General features: G+C 42.0%; 1 protein-coding gene across 1 annotated transcript in view; it reads right to left on the reverse strand.

Annotated features, from left to right (window-relative positions):
- Positions 1–17378, reverse strand: part of TBXAS1 (thromboxane A synthase 1) — a 250491-nt gene that overhangs the window by 142815 nt on the left and 90298 nt on the right. Inside the window, exon 5 of the mRNA XM_044678622.1 lies at positions 916–1032. Coding sequence (XP_044534557.1) covers positions 916–1032 — 117 coding nt within the window. The remainder of the gene's footprint in view (positions 1–915; positions 1033–17378) is intronic.

Consider the following 17378-nt stretch of genomic DNA (forward strand, 5'->3'; position numbering starts at 1 on the left):
TCTCTCTGTCTCTCTCTCTCTCCTTCCCTCCCTGCCCCCATATAAATGTGGGTGTGTATATACATACAGACATACACACATATGCAGCATATGAGGCCTTATGTACAGCATAGACATTTTTGATGGTTGTAAATCATTGAATGGATCTACAAGCAGAACTGCTATGTGCCAAGCAAGGTATCATGGTTCAGCAGCTTCTGGTTGCCCAGATCCTCCAACTTCTGGCCTGGGTGCACCTGAGAGAATGAAGACCAAGAACAGCGGTTCCCAAACTTTTTTGGCCTACCGCCCCCTTTCCAGAAAAAAATATTACTTAGCGCTTCCTGGAAATTAATTTTTTTAAATTTTAATAGCAATTAATAGGAAAGAAAAATGCACCTGTGGCCATCACCGCACCCCCCTGGATTGCTGCAGCACCCACCAGGGGGCAATGGCACCCACTTTGGGAATCACTGGTCAAGCACAATGATATCTTGGGGCAGCTAGGTGACTCAGTAGATAGAGCACCAGGCTTGTAGATGAGAGGACCCGGGTTCAAATTTGGCTTCAGAAACTTCCTAGCTATATGACCCTGGGCAAGTCACTTAATTATTATCCTACCTTGGAACAGATACTTAGTAGTGATTCTAAGGCAGAAGGTAAGGGTTTAAAGAAAAAGAACAATGATATCTCTTCTCTTTCGACACAGATTTGACCATGATGAATACCAAATCCCTCTGTGTAGTGTGTGTGTGTGTGTGTGTGTGTGTGCACACATGCCCAGTCATTCATTCTGAAAGCCCTGGGGCTGGACCCCTCAAAAGGCCATGCCACTTGATGCAGTGATGAGAGAGGGGCACACTTTTCCATTAAGCTTTGGGCAGAAGAGATCTGTTCCTCATGGCAGCAGATGCTGCTCCATTCTCCATGTCTTACCTCATCCAGCTTTTTAGGACTAAAAGCAGGAGTCAGCGTACTTCTGACCTCTTCCCATCTCTTGTTCCTCAAAAATAGGATGCTGTCAGCAATTGGCTTGGTCTCCAACCCTGACATCTGGTCAAAAGGGACAAGCAAAAGGGTTCTGAGTAAAGCCAAGACAGTCTATCTTTTCTGCAAGATGAGTTTATTATAAATGTCAGGGCTAAAGCCCATCAATGATCCACAAATTAGTACTGTGCCTGGGCAGAGACAGGGGAATGATCTAAGGGCTTGTTGTAAATGAGGCTCAAGATACATGAGTGAGGGCTAATGGGGTGATCAGTGTTGGCTCTGATTCCAACCTTGTTGCAGTGTGCAACAGTGATCACAGAAAATAAATCCTTTGTGGAGTGCATTACCCCATTTAGAAAAGATTGATTGAGAGAGCCTCCTTTGAAGCTGGACACCAGCTGGGCAAATGTCTCCTTAGCTTGGCTTTTAACTCCTATCATTTGGACAATGGCTGCCATTTCCTTGGATTTACTAGCTCGGGACCAGAGTGGATTGACAAGTGGGTCTGGATCCAAGAAGAAGTGAGCACAGATTGGGGGTTGGTATAAGTGGGTGAAATGGGTCCAGTAAGTTCTTACTTTTGACAAGTTATTCTTCAGAGCTGGTCTCTCCCATTCAGCCTGCATCAGTTTGTTCCTTTCGGAAAGCAACATTAGCTACCGGTACTATGGAAGGGGAATTAGGCTAATAGACCCGAAACTGCTCGTCAACTTGTCCTGTGATGTTGGGAAGGTAGGGTTGGTAGGAGCTTTTCAGTCCGGTGGGTTATCTTCAGGCAAGGAATAATGTTAGCTTTCCCTTTTAATTGTGAAGGCTAAACACTTGGGGATATCTAGGTGATTCAGTGGGTAGAGTCAGGTCTGGAGTCAGGAGGACTTGAATTCAAATCTGAACTAATACTTAATACGTACTATCAATTCTAAGACAGAAGGAAAAGGCTAAAAAAAATACTTGGAGTTATTATATTTTGTGGATTAGTAGGGGGACAGCCAGATGGAGTGAAATAAGCCCTCAACTAGAAGTCTTATTTTAAGTTCTGGCTTCAATTTCATGTGACTTTGGGCAAGTCATTTTATTTTATTTTGTTTTATTTTCCAAATCTTTACCTTCTGTCTTAGAATCAATATTATGTATTGGTTCTAAGACAGAAAAAAGAAAAAAAAAAGGTATGGGCTAGACAATGGGAGTTTAATAACTCGCCTAAGGTCACACAGCTAGGAAGTATCTGAATCCAGATTTGAACCCAGGGCCTCCCATCTCTAGGCCTGGCTCTGAATCCACTAGCCACCTGCCTGCCCCCTCAGTCATTTCATCTTTAATTCAATTCCTTAAACTTTAAGTATTGACATTAGGACCTGTAAGGCACTACAGCTAAGTCCTGGGAATGAAAAGACAAAAGGAAAAACAGTTCTTGCCCCAAAAGAACTTAAAAAGTGAGCATGGAGAGAGCACCAAAGGGTCAGGGACTCTTAATTTTGTGTGTGTGTGTGTGTGTGTGTGTGTGTGTGTGTGTGTGTGTGTGTACACTTTCTCNTGTGTGTGTGTGTGTGTGTGTGTGTGTGTGTGTGTGTGTGTGTGTGTATGTGTGTGTGAGTCATGGACCCTTTTGTCAGACTATGGACACTTTCTCAGAATCACATTTTATTTTATTTTATTTATTTATTTTTAAACCCTCACCTTCCGTCTTCGAGACTCCAAGGCATAAGAGTGGTAAGAGCTAGGCAATGGGGGTCAAGTGACTTGCCCAGGGTCACACAGCTGGGAAGTGTCTGAGGCCAGATTTGAACCCAGGATCTCCTGTCTCTAGGCCTGGCTCTCAATCCACTGAGCTACCAAGCTGCCCCCAGAACCACATTTTAAATAATTGAAGAAGTTAAATTTAGTTAATAAATTAAAGCCATTAGATTGTTAGCTCCTTAAAGGTAGGGCTGGTCTTTTGTCTCCTTTTGTATTCCCTGCTCTTAGTACTGTGCTTGGATTCTTTGTATATATATATATATATATATATATATATATATATATTGTTACATTAAAATTCCCAAGTATCCCCCAATCTCCCTCCCCACCCCACACTAGAGAAGACATCATTTGACCAAAAGATAGATAGATGTATATATAAAATCGTCTTGCTTGTTTCTACTTATCAGTTCTTTCTCTGGAGGTGGACACACACAAGTCATTCTTCAAACAATATTTCTATGTTATCTATAATGTTTTCTTGGTTCTGCTCATTTCAGTCTTCACAATTTCATGTAGGTCCTTCCATGTTTGTTTTTTTTAATGAACCTGCTTATCATTTCTTACAGCACAGTAGTATTCCATCACAATCATCTGCCACAACTTGTTTAACCATTCCCCAACTGACGGGCATCCCTCAATTTCCAGTTCCTTGCCAAATTCTTAATAAATGTTTATTGGTTGATTGATTGAAATTTCAGTAAAAGCAAAGATGGAACTTTGTCCCCATCCAAATTCACAGCCACACTGAAATCTCTTCACAGAAGCCCACATTAAGGATCCCTCTTCTGGGGGGGGGGGGTGAGGAAAGACTTCCCACAGCCTCTTGTGATGAATCCTGAAGGAAGCTAAAGATTTTAAGAAGAAATGTGGAAGAGAACGTGTGTTCAAGACATGTGGAAGAAGTTATGCAAAGACAGAGAGATGGAAAAATGGTATTGCAGATAGAGTTGGACTGGAACAAAGGGTGAGTGAGTCTGGGTAGTACAGTAATGTAGGAGGGGCCAAACTCTGAAGGGCTGTAAATGTCAAACTAAAGAGATTGTATTTCATCTGTGAGGCAAGAGGGAACCACTGAAGTTTTTTGAGTAGGTTGATGTGGCGGATTTATCCATCAGGAAGACTATCTGGCTGCTTTTGTGGCAGATGGATTGGAGAGAAGGAAGACTATATAAGTAGGGAGACCCACAAGAAGGCTGTTAAAATAGTCCAGATGAGAGGTAATGAGGCCCTTAGCTTGGGCAGTGGCTACATAGAGAGAAAGGATAAATGAGAAGGGAAGCAAAATTGAAAACAAGACTTGGCTACTAATTGGATAGAGGCATTGAGGAAGAATGGAGACTTAGGGATGAGCCGTCAGATTTGAACTCCAGTGACTGTAGAGATGGTGATGCTCTCAAGAGAAATAGGAGAATTTGTAGGAAGAGAAGCTTTGGGGTCTAAAATGGGGATAAGAATATATACTATCTCCCTCACTATTCTCTATTGTGAGAATCACTAGCATTTGTATAGATAGCACTTTGAGGTTTAGCAAAAGGCTTTACAAATATTATCTCATTTTAACCTTATGACATTCCTGAGAGGTAAGTGCTATACCCATTTTACAGATGAGGAAATTGAAGTAGATAGGTTAAGTGACTTGTCCAGAGGCATAAACTAGTGTCTGAGGCAGGATTTGAACCTGTTTTCCTGACTCTTAAGTTCTACATATATATTATCTCTCTCTCTCTCTCTCTCTCTCTCTCTCTCTCTCATATATATGTATATATATGAATAGAGTATATATATAAATACTAATNAACTAGTGTCTGAGGCAGGATTTGAACCTGTTTTCCTGACTCTTAAGTTCTACATATATATTATCTCTCTCTCTCTCTCTCTCTCTCTCTCTCTCTCATATATATGTATATATATGAATAGAGTATATATATAAATACTAATGTATAGTTTATTTTATTTAAGAAAAAACAGAACTTTTCTTTTAATTTTGGAATTAAAAAAACCCCTCTAAACTCTAAAATGGGGCAGCTAGGTGGTGCAGTGGACAGAGTGCCAGACTGGAGTCAGGAATTATCACCTTCCTGAGTTCAAATCTAGCCTCAGATACTCACTAACTGTGTGACCCTGGACAAGTCACTTAACACTGTTGGTCTTCATTTCCTCATCTGCAAAATGAGTTGAACAAGGAAATGGAAGATAACTCTAGGATCTTTGCCAAGAAAATCCCCAAAAGGTCACAAAGAGTTAGACCTGCCTGGAAAAAATGTCTGAACAAAAACTCTAAACTCTTTCAGCTCCAAATCTATGATCAGAGGTCCCAGGTTCAAATCTGGCCTTAGCACTTCCCAATTGTGTGACTCTGGGCAAGTCACTTAACCCCCATTGCCTAGTTCTTACAGCTCTTCTGCCATGGAACCAATACACGGTATTGATTCTAAGATGGAAGGTAAAAATTGTTGGTTTTTTTTTAAAAATAAAAAATAAATCAGGGGCAGCTGGGTAGCTCAGTGGAGTGAGAGTCAGGCCTAGAGACAGGAGGTCCTAGGTTCAAACCCGGCCTCAGCCACTTCCCAGCTGTGTGACCCTGGGCAAGTCACTTGACCCCCATTGCCCACCCTTACCACTCTTCCACCTATGAGACAATACACCGAAGTTAAGGGTCTAAAAAAAAAAATAAATCTATGATCACTGTGATCCCTGTAGCTACCTTTGCAGAGAAAATAGTTATTCAAGGGCCCATTTCATTTATATAATTTTTCTTGTCTTCAGCAATTTTGTCTTTGCTGTGTATCAGGATGTAACTTTGAACATCATTTTAGAAATCAGAAGTCTTGAGTTCTGATTCTGACCTGGCTGCTAAATACCTATTACACCTTAAACAAGCTGTTTCTTCCTGGGCCTTTGTTTTCATCATTGAATTATGGGGGGGGGTCTCTTAATTTATACTGGCCCCTTCCATCTCTAATATTCCTTCAATGAGATGAATGTGTATGATTATTGACTCTATTGACATGTTGCTCTTTAATCTCCACCTGTCTTATTCTCCTTGTAAGTTTATTTGAAGTTTTATGTTAGATCACCCTCCTTTTCTATGGACCATGGGGAAAAAAGGCAAATTAGTACTTTGTAGAGAGCATGAGTAACAGGGCCATAAAACAATAGAAGGATAAGATGTAGAATTTTTGTGGGGGGAATGGAATTTGTAACAGCTCTCTGAATGTTTACAATAAACATCTAGCCCCTTAGGCAAGAAGCTTGATCATTGAGCCAAAGTTTTCAATACTATGTTATAGTATACTATATAGCCATGTTGGCAAACCCATGGCATGTGTGCCTCCTCCTTTCCTCACATGTCCGAAGATATTTTTCTTATCACCTGTCCGTATGCCCAGTGGCCCAATGAGAGTGTCCCTGTCTGGGGTATGGTGGGGGTTGCGGGGAGGCTCACATGTGGCATGAGGGTTGCAGTTTGGGTACTGAGTCTCTAAAAGGTTCACCATCACTGCTATAAGTATTGAGATGTACTGGTAAATGGTCACATTCAGGGAGTAAGGCCCTTGAATCACTCCTCTGTTTCAGATGGCCAGTGTAGACAGTGTTTGAGAGTGTATTCAACCAGTGGCTTTCTTTGTTAAAAACCTCATTGGTCTACTATACCTCACTACCAGACCTTTCTTGTTATTTTTGTGATATGCAGGACATAATGAGAGCATCCTAGGCCATCAGCCAATATGTTCTCTGAATCGATGATTCTGATTTCCTCAGCTGCCTGAAGTTCCTAGGAATTCTTTGATTTCCTTTTTAAGTTGAAGAGAAAACAGTGGGTTCCAGTTACATTTTACTGTTAAATTTCATTCACTCTAATGAATGGTTTGAGAATTAGACATATCCTTCACATGTGGTATTTGACAACTCAGGCCAATATCTCTGCTTCAGAGGAAGGAACAATCTTGGGTAACTTTCCTAACAGTGTGATGCTGGAGTAAATAGGAATCTCTGATATTACTTCTCAGGAAATTATGCCCGTAGGGTCTAGTGGCCTCTAGTTCTGTGATTTGGCTTGGCTAGAAATGTTTATGAAAAACCCCAGCTAAGAGCTGAGGATCTGCTTGATAAAGTTCATCCCCAGGATTGATGATGTCTGGGGCAATGGATTATCTCCTGAGCTATAAATATTTGGGGAAGTCATTTGACTTGTCCATGCTAGTGACTTCATACTTAGCATATATTTTGCATTACTTGGATATGTGCAATCCCACTCCTGCTCAAGCCTGGAGTGGTTTCCTAAGGGACTTTCCTGAGGCTCTGAGTGCTTCTTGGTGGAGGAGGAAATTCCTGATTGCCTAAGAGACTACTGAGCCCATGGAATTTGGAGAGACCTAGGGAGAAAGGAATTCCAGAGAGAGGCAAATTAACACTTTAACTGGAATGTGGGACATCTCTTTGGAGCTGCAGACAGATGGGAAAGCCGGCTCCCAACATGTCTCTTGGTTTCTAGCACCTGAAAGCCAGCTAAGAGCAGATGCTCCCTTCACCCCCATCATTCTTACCCCTTGGTTAAAGTGAGATCTTATCTTGCTCGGGAAGCTCTCATTTACTCTTGTGTTCACTTGTCTACTCTAATCTGGATAGAGTCTCCAGTTCCTGTTTACTGCCTACTTTGATAAAGACTTGGCTAGCCAGCTAGCTATTGGCGATTGTCTTTTGTGGAACCAGGCTTGAAGGGAGGGAGAGAAGCTGATGAGAGTACGCAGGGTGTTATCTTCCCCTTTAACGCAGCCATGGAAAGGAACCCAAAGCGAGAACATCAAATCTGTAACCTGCAAATATCTGAGGTGTGGTAGCTAGATGGGATTCTAACTGAATAGCCTTCTCAGAGATAGGAAAGGGAAGGAATAATCACAGCAGCCAAGGCTGGTTGGATCTTGGCTGCTCCTGCTCACCGAGGCTCTGGAGGGAGCCACCACAGCCCTCCTTCTACTGTCCACAAAGGTGGAAATCACAATCTCCCTTTGGACATACGGGACACGACTTTTCAGTTCCATCTGAGTTATCTATCCACATCACACTCAGACCAGACATCTTCTACTACATGCATCTTCATCTATATTGCATGAGGGTTCAAGAATAAGCTCAGAGAGAGCAACAAGGTGAGTCAGGGGATTGAAAACCAGACCCAGAGACAGGAAGTCCTAGGTTCAAATCTGGCCTCAGACACTTCCTACCTGAGTGACCCTGGACAAGTCACTTAACCCCCAGTGCCTAGCCTTTTTTACTCTTCTGCCTTGGAACCAATACACAGTATTGATTCTAAAATGGAAGGGAAAGATTAAAAAAAAAGAGTAAGTCCAAAGTATGATTATGCACATGTTATATATATATATGTGTACATGTTGCTTCATTCTAACAGAATGGAGGCTCCCTGAGGGCACAGATTGCCATTTTTATATTCCCCGCTCCTGGCACATACATGGCACAAAGTAGGGGAGTTCATAAATGCTTATTTAATTTAATTGCCTTGAACCTCCAAAATTACATTTAAAATTCACAAGTAAATTAGGGGATTGCTATGGGGACATGGGAAAATGTATTTATTCCATAGGGACGGGCTCTGGACCTATGATTTCATTGGAATAGGAAGCTCCCAAATGAAGAAACTCCCTCTAATAATGCAAGTTGAGGAGCAGCTAGGTAGCCTAGTGGATAGAGCACCAGACCTGGAGTCAAGAAATCCTGAGCTCAAATCTGGCCTCTGGACAGTTCCTAGTGGACAGTACCTGGGTGAATTACTTAATCCCTTTTCTAGCCTTTGCTATTCATGTATCTTAGACTAGATGCTAAGACATAAGGTAAGAGTTCCAAAAAAACAGAAACAAAAACAAAAAAAAACCAACCCCAAACAATGCAAGTTGATACTTTTTCCCCCTAACTTATAATTTTAGAGAGTTTCCTAGAGCAGAGGTAACAAATATGGCAACCATGTACAACCAGGATATTCCTGAATCAGATTACAATGTAATTGGGAAATGTTTCACAAAATAAAAAAAGCTACAGTAAAATATAGATTCCATTAATATGTGGTGTTCTAAGTTTTCACAAGGATCCAGTTGAGTAGCCCCATTTTCATTTGAGTTTGCCTGGGCTTGCCTAGAGCCCTGAGAGATGAAGTGATGTTCTCAGGCTCACAAAGCCAGTATATGTCAGAAGTGGGCCTCGAAGCTCCTTCTTTGTGTTTCCAGACCTCGCTCTCTTTTACGCCCCTCCATGCTATTTCTCTCTCGGCATAGCAATAATAATAATGCACCATACAATGGACTAAAATAGAGATGTTGAAAGCGTTCTAAAGTGCCCAGAGCTTTGCGTTAGGAAATGGCAGAAGATACTAAAGGTAGATGGGATATTTTCTGCTCCCCTTAGATCCACTAGGGCTAAGGTTGCTAAGCAAAGATTTCTAAAGACACAATCTTACCTAAGTATATCAGAGTTACAAAATGAAGTGCTGGGTACCACCAGAGGGGGAGCTTCTCCCCATCCCAGCAGAATCCATCACTCAATCAGCCAGCGAGCACTGGATTCAGCTCTCACTACCATCTAGGCTCTGTGCTCAGCTTTGGTATTCAAAGAAAGCAAAACCCAAATGGTCTCTGCCCTCAAGGAGCTTCTCTTCCGTTAGTGACTGGGTGATACAAGCTCTGTTCAGAGTGGACAGAAGGGCACTAGCAGCTGGGGGACTGGGCAAGTCTTCCTGCAGATTGTGGGATTTGAGATGAGTCTAGAAGGACGTCAGCCTTCCAGGCACCAGGGACAGACGGTGCAAAGGCGTGGAGATAGAGGAGGGGAATGATATGTTTCTGAAATTACAAGTAGATTGGTAGAACTGAATCATAAAGTGCATAGATAGGGAGAAAATAGAAGAAGGCTATAATGGAGGAAGAGGCAAGGTTAGGAAGATTATGAAGAATTTGAAATGCCACCCAGAGGATTTTAAGAAGGAGCGTTTGGGAGCCAGAGGATGATATGGCCAGAATTCTAGGCATTATCTCTGGCAGTCCCCTATGCCTCTCTTCTTCACTCAGACAACTGATCTCCTTGGCTTCCTTAAAGTCTCAACTAAAACTTCACCTTCCATAACAACCCCTCTTAATTCTAGGGTTTTCCCTTTAATGATTTCCTGTTTATCCTGTATTTAGCTGGCTTCATATTTATTTATTTATGTGTTATTTTCCCCCATTAGATGTAAGCTTCTTGGGGTAGCTATGTGGCACAGTGGATAGAGCTCCAGGCCTGAAGATAGGAAGAGCTGGGTTCAAATCTCACCTCAGATAATTCCTAGCTGTGTGATCCTGGGAAAGTCATTTAACCCTTTTTGTTGAACCCTTACCTTCCTGTCTTAGAGTTGTTACTAAGACAGAAAATAAGGGGTTAAAAAATGATTGTCAACTTCTCAAGGTCAGGGACTGTCTTTTGCTTCTCTTTGTATCCCGAGGCCTTAGCACAGTGCCTGGCATGTAGTAAGAGCTCAGTAAATATTTATTGAATGAATGAATGTTGGCAATTGATTAGAGGATGAACTGAAAGGGGGGGAGACATGAGGCAGGGAGACAAGTCAGATACTGCAACTGCAGCATTCATTTGAGAGATGAGGGGGGCAGAGATAGGTGGTGCTTTTTCTCTGCTGCATCCACATCTGAAGTATCATATTCAGTTCTGGGTACCAAGTTTCAGGAAGGACATTTATACGGTGGAGAGTGTACAGAGGAGAACAACTAGAGAAGACAAAGGACCTCGAGTCCATGCTGCATGGACATCAGTTGAAGGAAATGGATGTGTTTATCCTGGAGAAGGGAAGGCTAGAGGTCTTCAAGTATTCCAAGGGCTGTCACGCAGGAGATTAAGACTTGTTCTATTTAGCCCCAGAGGGCAGAACTAAGTGTGGAAAATTGCAAATAAGGAAATTGTGGTCTAACTTTAAGGGAAAACTGCCTAATAATTCAAGACAACCAAAAATGGAATGGGGTGCCCAGAGAAATAGTGGATTCCTTCTCAGTGGTGATTTTCAAGCAAATTCTGGATGGCTACTTCTCATTTATGGCAACAGCTATTCTTTTGGGGAAATGGGTTGGTTTATAGTAGATGGAAGCTGAGGTCCTATCTAACTTTTCAATTTGGAAGTTCTGTGAACCCAAATCATTTGATGCCAAATTCCACCACACGTTCCTTAATATTTGCCTCAACTACTGTACAAGCATTATATACAAGTGAATAATACTAATTAGTTAATTGATATTACTAATCAGTGAGGGTGCCTCATAAATAAAACTGAGACTGTGCTACCTTGGAAAGAGCATCAGATTGAGAGTATGGGCTTTGCCAATTTACTGCCTGTGTGACCTTGGGCAAGTCACTCAGGTTCTCTAGGTCTCAATTTCTTCCTCCATAAGAAGAAAAGGTTGTGTTACGAATTCTCTAAGTGGTAAAAGTAACTTTTACTTATTTATTCCATTCCAACAACAAAGAACAAGCCTACTCTCACTTCCTCTTAACAATCCTTCAAAGAGTCCTCGGAGAATATACAGTGGAGGTCTGGAACACGCACAGGTGCCTCAGATGGCATCTTTCCATCAAGAGAATCTGAGGATCTTGCTCCTCGAAGCTGCGACAATGTGCAAGGAAATGCCTTGGAGGGGCTGTAGAGTAAGCCTAGGCATTCTGCAACTGGAGGTAGTCTGCCAGTCCCTTAAGGAAAATGAGGCTCTTTGACTGTGGAGGAATTCAAAGGGCTGCATGGACTTGCACAATATCTGTCTTGCCTCCATGACCCTTTTCTCTCCTTGGTTATCTGGTGAAAGATCACCCTGTAAGGAGGTAGGCCTTGTTGCCTTCTCTTCAAGAAAAAGAGCCCCAGAAATCCAGAATTCAAATTCCAAGTCAGGTTTTACAATCAGCCCATTGTCAAAGCTCCCAGGAGCCTTTTGGACCCGGGCTATCAGAAGCTGAGATGAGTGAGGACTTATGTAAAAGTCATGCTGAATCAGGATCCAAATTTGGTGGCCTATTGCTATGTAGGAACTGAGCTAAGATAAGAGCCTATTCCCTCGGGAACAAGATGGCGTAGGGGAAAATATTTCTACATTCATTCATCTTTGAAATGAATTTGTAAAATTCATTTGTAAAAACTAATTAATGGTAAATGAAAGTAGAGCTAGTCACGAGGTGCTTAACAATGGGGAAAACACCACAGGGAGGGTCAAAGTGGGATTTATACCAGTGATACAAGGAAAATAGTCAACACAATCATATTAAAACAGAAATACCTACAACTACATGATTTTCTCAATAGATATGGGGAAAGCCTTTGAAAAAGTAGAAGAATTACTTATTCTAAAAATTCTAAAAAGTAAAGGCATAGAGGTACCTTTTGTTCTGTTTTGTTTTTTTAGGGGGGTTATTTTTTTTTAATGCTACCTTTTATCTTAGTATCACTTCTAAAACAGGAGAGTAGTACAGGCTAGGCCAGTGATGGGCAAACTATGGCCCATGGGCCAGATGTGACCCCTGAAATGTTTTATCCAGCCCTGGGACATTATTCCTAATCTGATGAATACAACACAATGAAACTTCCAGAGGGTTGCCTTAGAAACAGACCAACAGATGAGCATTTCCTTTCCTTTGGCCCCCTCTTTAAAAAGTTTGCCCATCACTGGGCTAGGCTATTGGAGTTAAGTGACTTGCCCAAAGTCACACAGCTAGGAAATGTCTGAGGTCTGACTTGAACCCAGGTCCTTTTGACTCTAGACCTAGAGTTCTATCCACTGTGACACCTAGATGCTCTGAGGTACCTTTTGTAATATTTTGTAGGAACCTGGTGAATTGGCTATAAAAGGAAGAAAACCCTAAACCTTCAGGATACTTTAGAGCCCTAGAGTTAGACAGAGAGGGTTTTGGGATAGAGAGTCAGAAGATTGTTATTACAAATAGAAATGATTTCATTTTCTGCCTTGGTATCCTCAGTGCCTACCAAAACGCCTGGAATACAGTAATCACTTAATAAATCCGAGTTGCATTTGCACTATGTTTAATTTGAACAATGCAGCAGGTTATCTTTGTTTTGTGCCTTTGAATTATTATGTGACCTGCCCCACTCTATGCTTGGGATTATTTACAGACCCCAGGTATTGTACTCAATTTCCCTTCATTTTCCCTGGTCAAGTCTTTCTATTTGCTTACTTTGTAATGGTCGATCCCTCTTGGGTTATTCCCTGGTGTTGTTACTAATTAATGTATTTGTGCTGACTCATGAGGCTTATTGTAGAAAAGGCTCACGCTCGCAATCACCCTCAGGTTGTCCCAACCTGCCTCAGTACGCTTGCTGCTTGATGAATGCTCCAATTACAATGTGTCAGCGCATATCCCAGAGACCAGGGCTTCTGGGACACCAGGGTAGCCGGACAAAAATGGCGGGTTGTTTTTGGTATGTGTCCTTTGGCCAATAAATGGCCAACTGTACTTGTTAGTGAGCGTAAGAAGTCTCTTCTTTGGTTCAACCCAGTAACACAAAGAAAACGTAGTCGTTTTATTGATCTGCTGGGGCAGTCAAGCTCCTGTGGTTGGATATGGATGGTGGATGGATACAGCATTTAGTAAGCACTTACTATACTCCGTGCTGGGGATGAAAGCCTGCCCTCAAGGAGCTTATATTCTGATGGGAGAAAACAACACATTAAATGGTGCTGGAAAGGGTGGGGAGGGCACCCACTCAAGCGCCTGGTGAAGAAACTGAGGGGAAGCTTACAGAGGCCTGAGCCTTAGCAATTCAAGGCAAAAAACTCTCCTATTAGACCTGGGGACACAGGGGAAGAGTCCAGGTATTCAGGGGCATTAATATGTGTATTTTGTCAGTATGTATTATCTTATTGCCAGCAACTAGTGATAGCTTTCAAGGGACTTTCACTAATTCTTTTGAAGGTGAAAATAAGAATTGTAGAGTTATATAACCAAGTGTTGTATGCCAAAGTAAGAAGCCATAGCATCTTCGTGGTTCCCTGGGCATCTCTTAACTTCACTGAGTTTCAGTTTTCACATCTGTAAAATGGGGATAATGATAGCCCCTACCTCAGTGGATTGTTGTGAGCACCAAATGAGATCAAATATGTACGGCATTTTGCCAGTGTTAAAGTGCTCTATAAATGCAGGCTCTTAGTGTCTTGACTGAAATAAGGGCGTGAAATTGATCATTACTGAAGTGTGTGATCAGATTTAATCTTTATCCCGGAAGATTTAGGAATGTTGTGAGGGGCAAACGGCATAAATGTGTGGGAATTCTGCACACGTTATATAGCACCGTGTAAATGTTAGTTGATGCTATTATTATTTTTGCTAATTAGGTAAGAATATGTGAATCTTATATCCTGGGGACAAATCTAGCCCTTAGCTTGGTGCCCAAACACAAGCAAAAGAAATGGTAACTGGGTAGGAATCTGTGTTGCCAAGAGCAGGATGTGAGCTTCAGTGCTTCTGTCAATGGTCAATGTCAATTTGTCCCTAATCACCTTAGGTGAGCACAAGGATGTATTGTGTACAGTACTCCTAAGAAAGATTAAGCCTGCTTTCCCGGAGCAAATTGTAAAGTCCTTATTGTTTTCTGTTTATTTATGAACCTTTGAGAAAACAAGGCATCCACCAAAGATCTTTTCCTATTACCTGGGATATCCTCCTTACTATTTTCTGCCCATACACTTCCTTCCTCTCCTTCCAAAGCCAACTAAAAGTCTGCTTTTCAAACTACAAGGAAAGGGGGAAGCTGGGTGGCTCAGTGGATTGAGAGCCAGACCTAGACATGGGAGGTCCTGATTTCAAATTTGACCTCAGATATTTCCTAGCTGTGTGACCCTAGACAGATCACTTAACTTCCATTGCTTAGCCCTTATTGCTCTTCTGCCTTGGAATCAGTACATAGTATTGATTCTAAGATAAGGTAAGCATTTAAAAACAAAAAAAGATAACACAAGGAAAACTTTCTAATGGAGAGAGGCTCTGTGCTAAGCACTGGAGACCTTTGAGAATCAGATTTAGAGCTGGAAGGAATCTTAAAAATAACCTAATAAGGAGCCTAGAGACAGGAGGTCCTAGGTTCAAACCTGGCCTCAGCCATTTCCCAGCTGTGTGACCCTGGGCAAGTCACTTGACCCCCATTGCCCACCCTTACCAATCTTCCACCTATGAGACAATACACCGAAGTACAAGGGTTAAAAAAAAAATAACCTAATAAGGAGGCAGTTGGGTGGCTCAGTGGATTGAAAGCCAGGCCTAGAGATGGGAGGTCCTGGGTTCAAATTTGGCATCAGATACTTCCTAACTGTGTGACCCTGGGCAAGTCACTTAAACCCTCATTGCCTAGCCCTTTACCACTTTTCTGCCTTGGAACTAATGCACAGTAGTGATTCTAAGATGAAAGGTGAGGGTTAAAAAAAAACAAAAATTAAATCAATAACCTAATCAGGGGCAGGTAGGTGGTACAGTGGTTAGAGAGCCAGGCCTGGAGTCAGAAGGGCCTGGGTTCAAATGTGGCCCCACATGCTTCCTCCTAGGTGTGTGACCCTGGACAAATCACTGAATTCTATTTGCTTAGCATTTGCCCTTCTGTCTTGGAATTGTTACTAAATTAGAAAGCAAGGGTCTGAAAAAAAGAAAGGATCCCATTTTCCAAATGAGAAAATTGAGATCTACAGAGACTGTGTCTTAATCATGGTCATAAAAGTAATAAAGATTCAAACCTGGGTCCTCTGGTTCTGAACCTCTCTACTATATTAAACTGCTTCTCCTCCTCTTGGAAGCATTCCCTGGTTAACTCTATTCCCCTCTGATGATCTCTGCTGAATTTTCCTTCTGTAACACATTCACTTTCAGTTGCTTGTATAATGACATTCTCTAAACGTCCTAGTCTTTTTTTTTTCGCATATGTTTACCACTTAATTTTGTGAATTATTCACAATGGGAAATATATGCACATACACGCACATATACACACAGGTACACTCACACATATAGGTACATGTGAAACACACATTACATGCATGTACATATACATGGTACTAGGTGGCACAGTGAGTATGCATGCAGGACTTAAAGGCAGAAAGAACTGAGTTCAAATCCAGCCACAGACACTTACTAGCCATTGCAACCTTGGTCCAGTCACTTAGCCTTTCTCAATCCCCGTTTCCTCATCTGAAAAATGGGAATAATCATAGCATCTACATTAGGCAGTGATTGGGAGGGAATCAAGTGAGAACATATGTGAAGCGCTTCATGTACCTTAAGGTACTATGTGAATGCTAGTTCTTATTATATATAATAATATATTTCCTATTTTCCCATAGTACTTTGTGCAGAGCTCAGGACATCATTAGGCAGCTAATAAATACTGCTTCAGTTCAACGACCATCGTGTCTTCTCTGTACGAGGTACTGTGCTGGGAATGCGAAGATGAAGGCACTTCCATCTTATTGGAGAGGGGTGGAAGATGGGTAGGGAAGCCCAACACAGGGCATTGCGTGATGGAGTAAAGGACAAATCAGACAAAGTGATCTAGGGAAAGCTGGGGGGAGGAGTGGGGCAAGGAAGGCTTCATGGAGAAGGTGGAACCTCGGCTGAGATCTGAGAGAAGAGAAGGATTTGAAAAGGCAGAGTGTGAGCCAAGCAGGCAAAGGTAGCAGCTGGTAATGGAGGTGGCACAATCTGAAATACGGCTGGAAATGTGGCAGGAGCCTGGCGAATTGGCCATAAACATTACGCGCAAGCAATTCTTCAAAGGATGAGCAGTCTAAGGATATGAACAAACAATTCTCCAAAGAACTCTGCAAACTATTAGCCAGTATGAAATATTAAACCAAATCACTAATGCTAAAAGAAAACAAAGACAAAAATAAAACAGTCTTTTCCCCCTAAGGAGCTTCCATTCTATTGGGAGGTGAGGAGATGTCCACGGATGCCTAGAAGGTAGATTGCAACCAACGTTTATTACTCGTTTGCTATGTGCCAGGCACTGTGCCAAGCACTAGGGGTGCAAAAACAAAAGGAGGGTCTTGGGGCAGGAAATAAATTCTAGAGTTTATCATGCATATATACATAAAAAATAAAATAAAGGGACTCCTCATTCACTTGCCAGTACTCTCAGGAGGAACTTCCCATAGCCCCTTGGGGTATGTGTGCCCCAGGATGGGAACCCCTGAGGAAGCTGATGAAAGGAACAAAGGAAAGATCAAAGTGTTCTGGGAACATTTGAAGAAGGAAAGAGGCTCCCAGCTTGGGGATCTGGGAGGAGGCTTCATCTGCAAGAATGAACTGAATCTCAGGCTAGAGTAAAAGATTTGGAATCGGGAAGGTGAAGGTGATGAAGGAAAATACCTCCAGCTTGGGAGACAGTTTGTGTGAATGCATGGCGCAGGAGATGACATACTGAGTGAAGGGAACAGCTGATCACCCAGAAGCGACCTCGGTTTGATTCTTGGCCTCCTTCTTTACTGGCTGTGTGATCCTGGTCAGATTGCTTAATCTCTCAGAGCCAGCTTCCTCCTTTGTAAAACGGCCTTAATAAGATCTATCTCCCGGGGCTGCTGTGGGGCTCAAATGAAATGTCTGGAAAGCTATTTGTTAACTATGTAGTACTATAGAAA

The sequence above is a fragment of the Gracilinanus agilis genome, chromosome 5, assembly GCF_016433145.1.
Source record: "Gracilinanus agilis isolate LMUSP501 chromosome 5, AgileGrace, whole genome shotgun sequence".
NCBI classification, from domain to species: Eukaryota; Metazoa; Chordata; class Mammalia; order Didelphimorphia; family Didelphidae; genus Gracilinanus; species Gracilinanus agilis.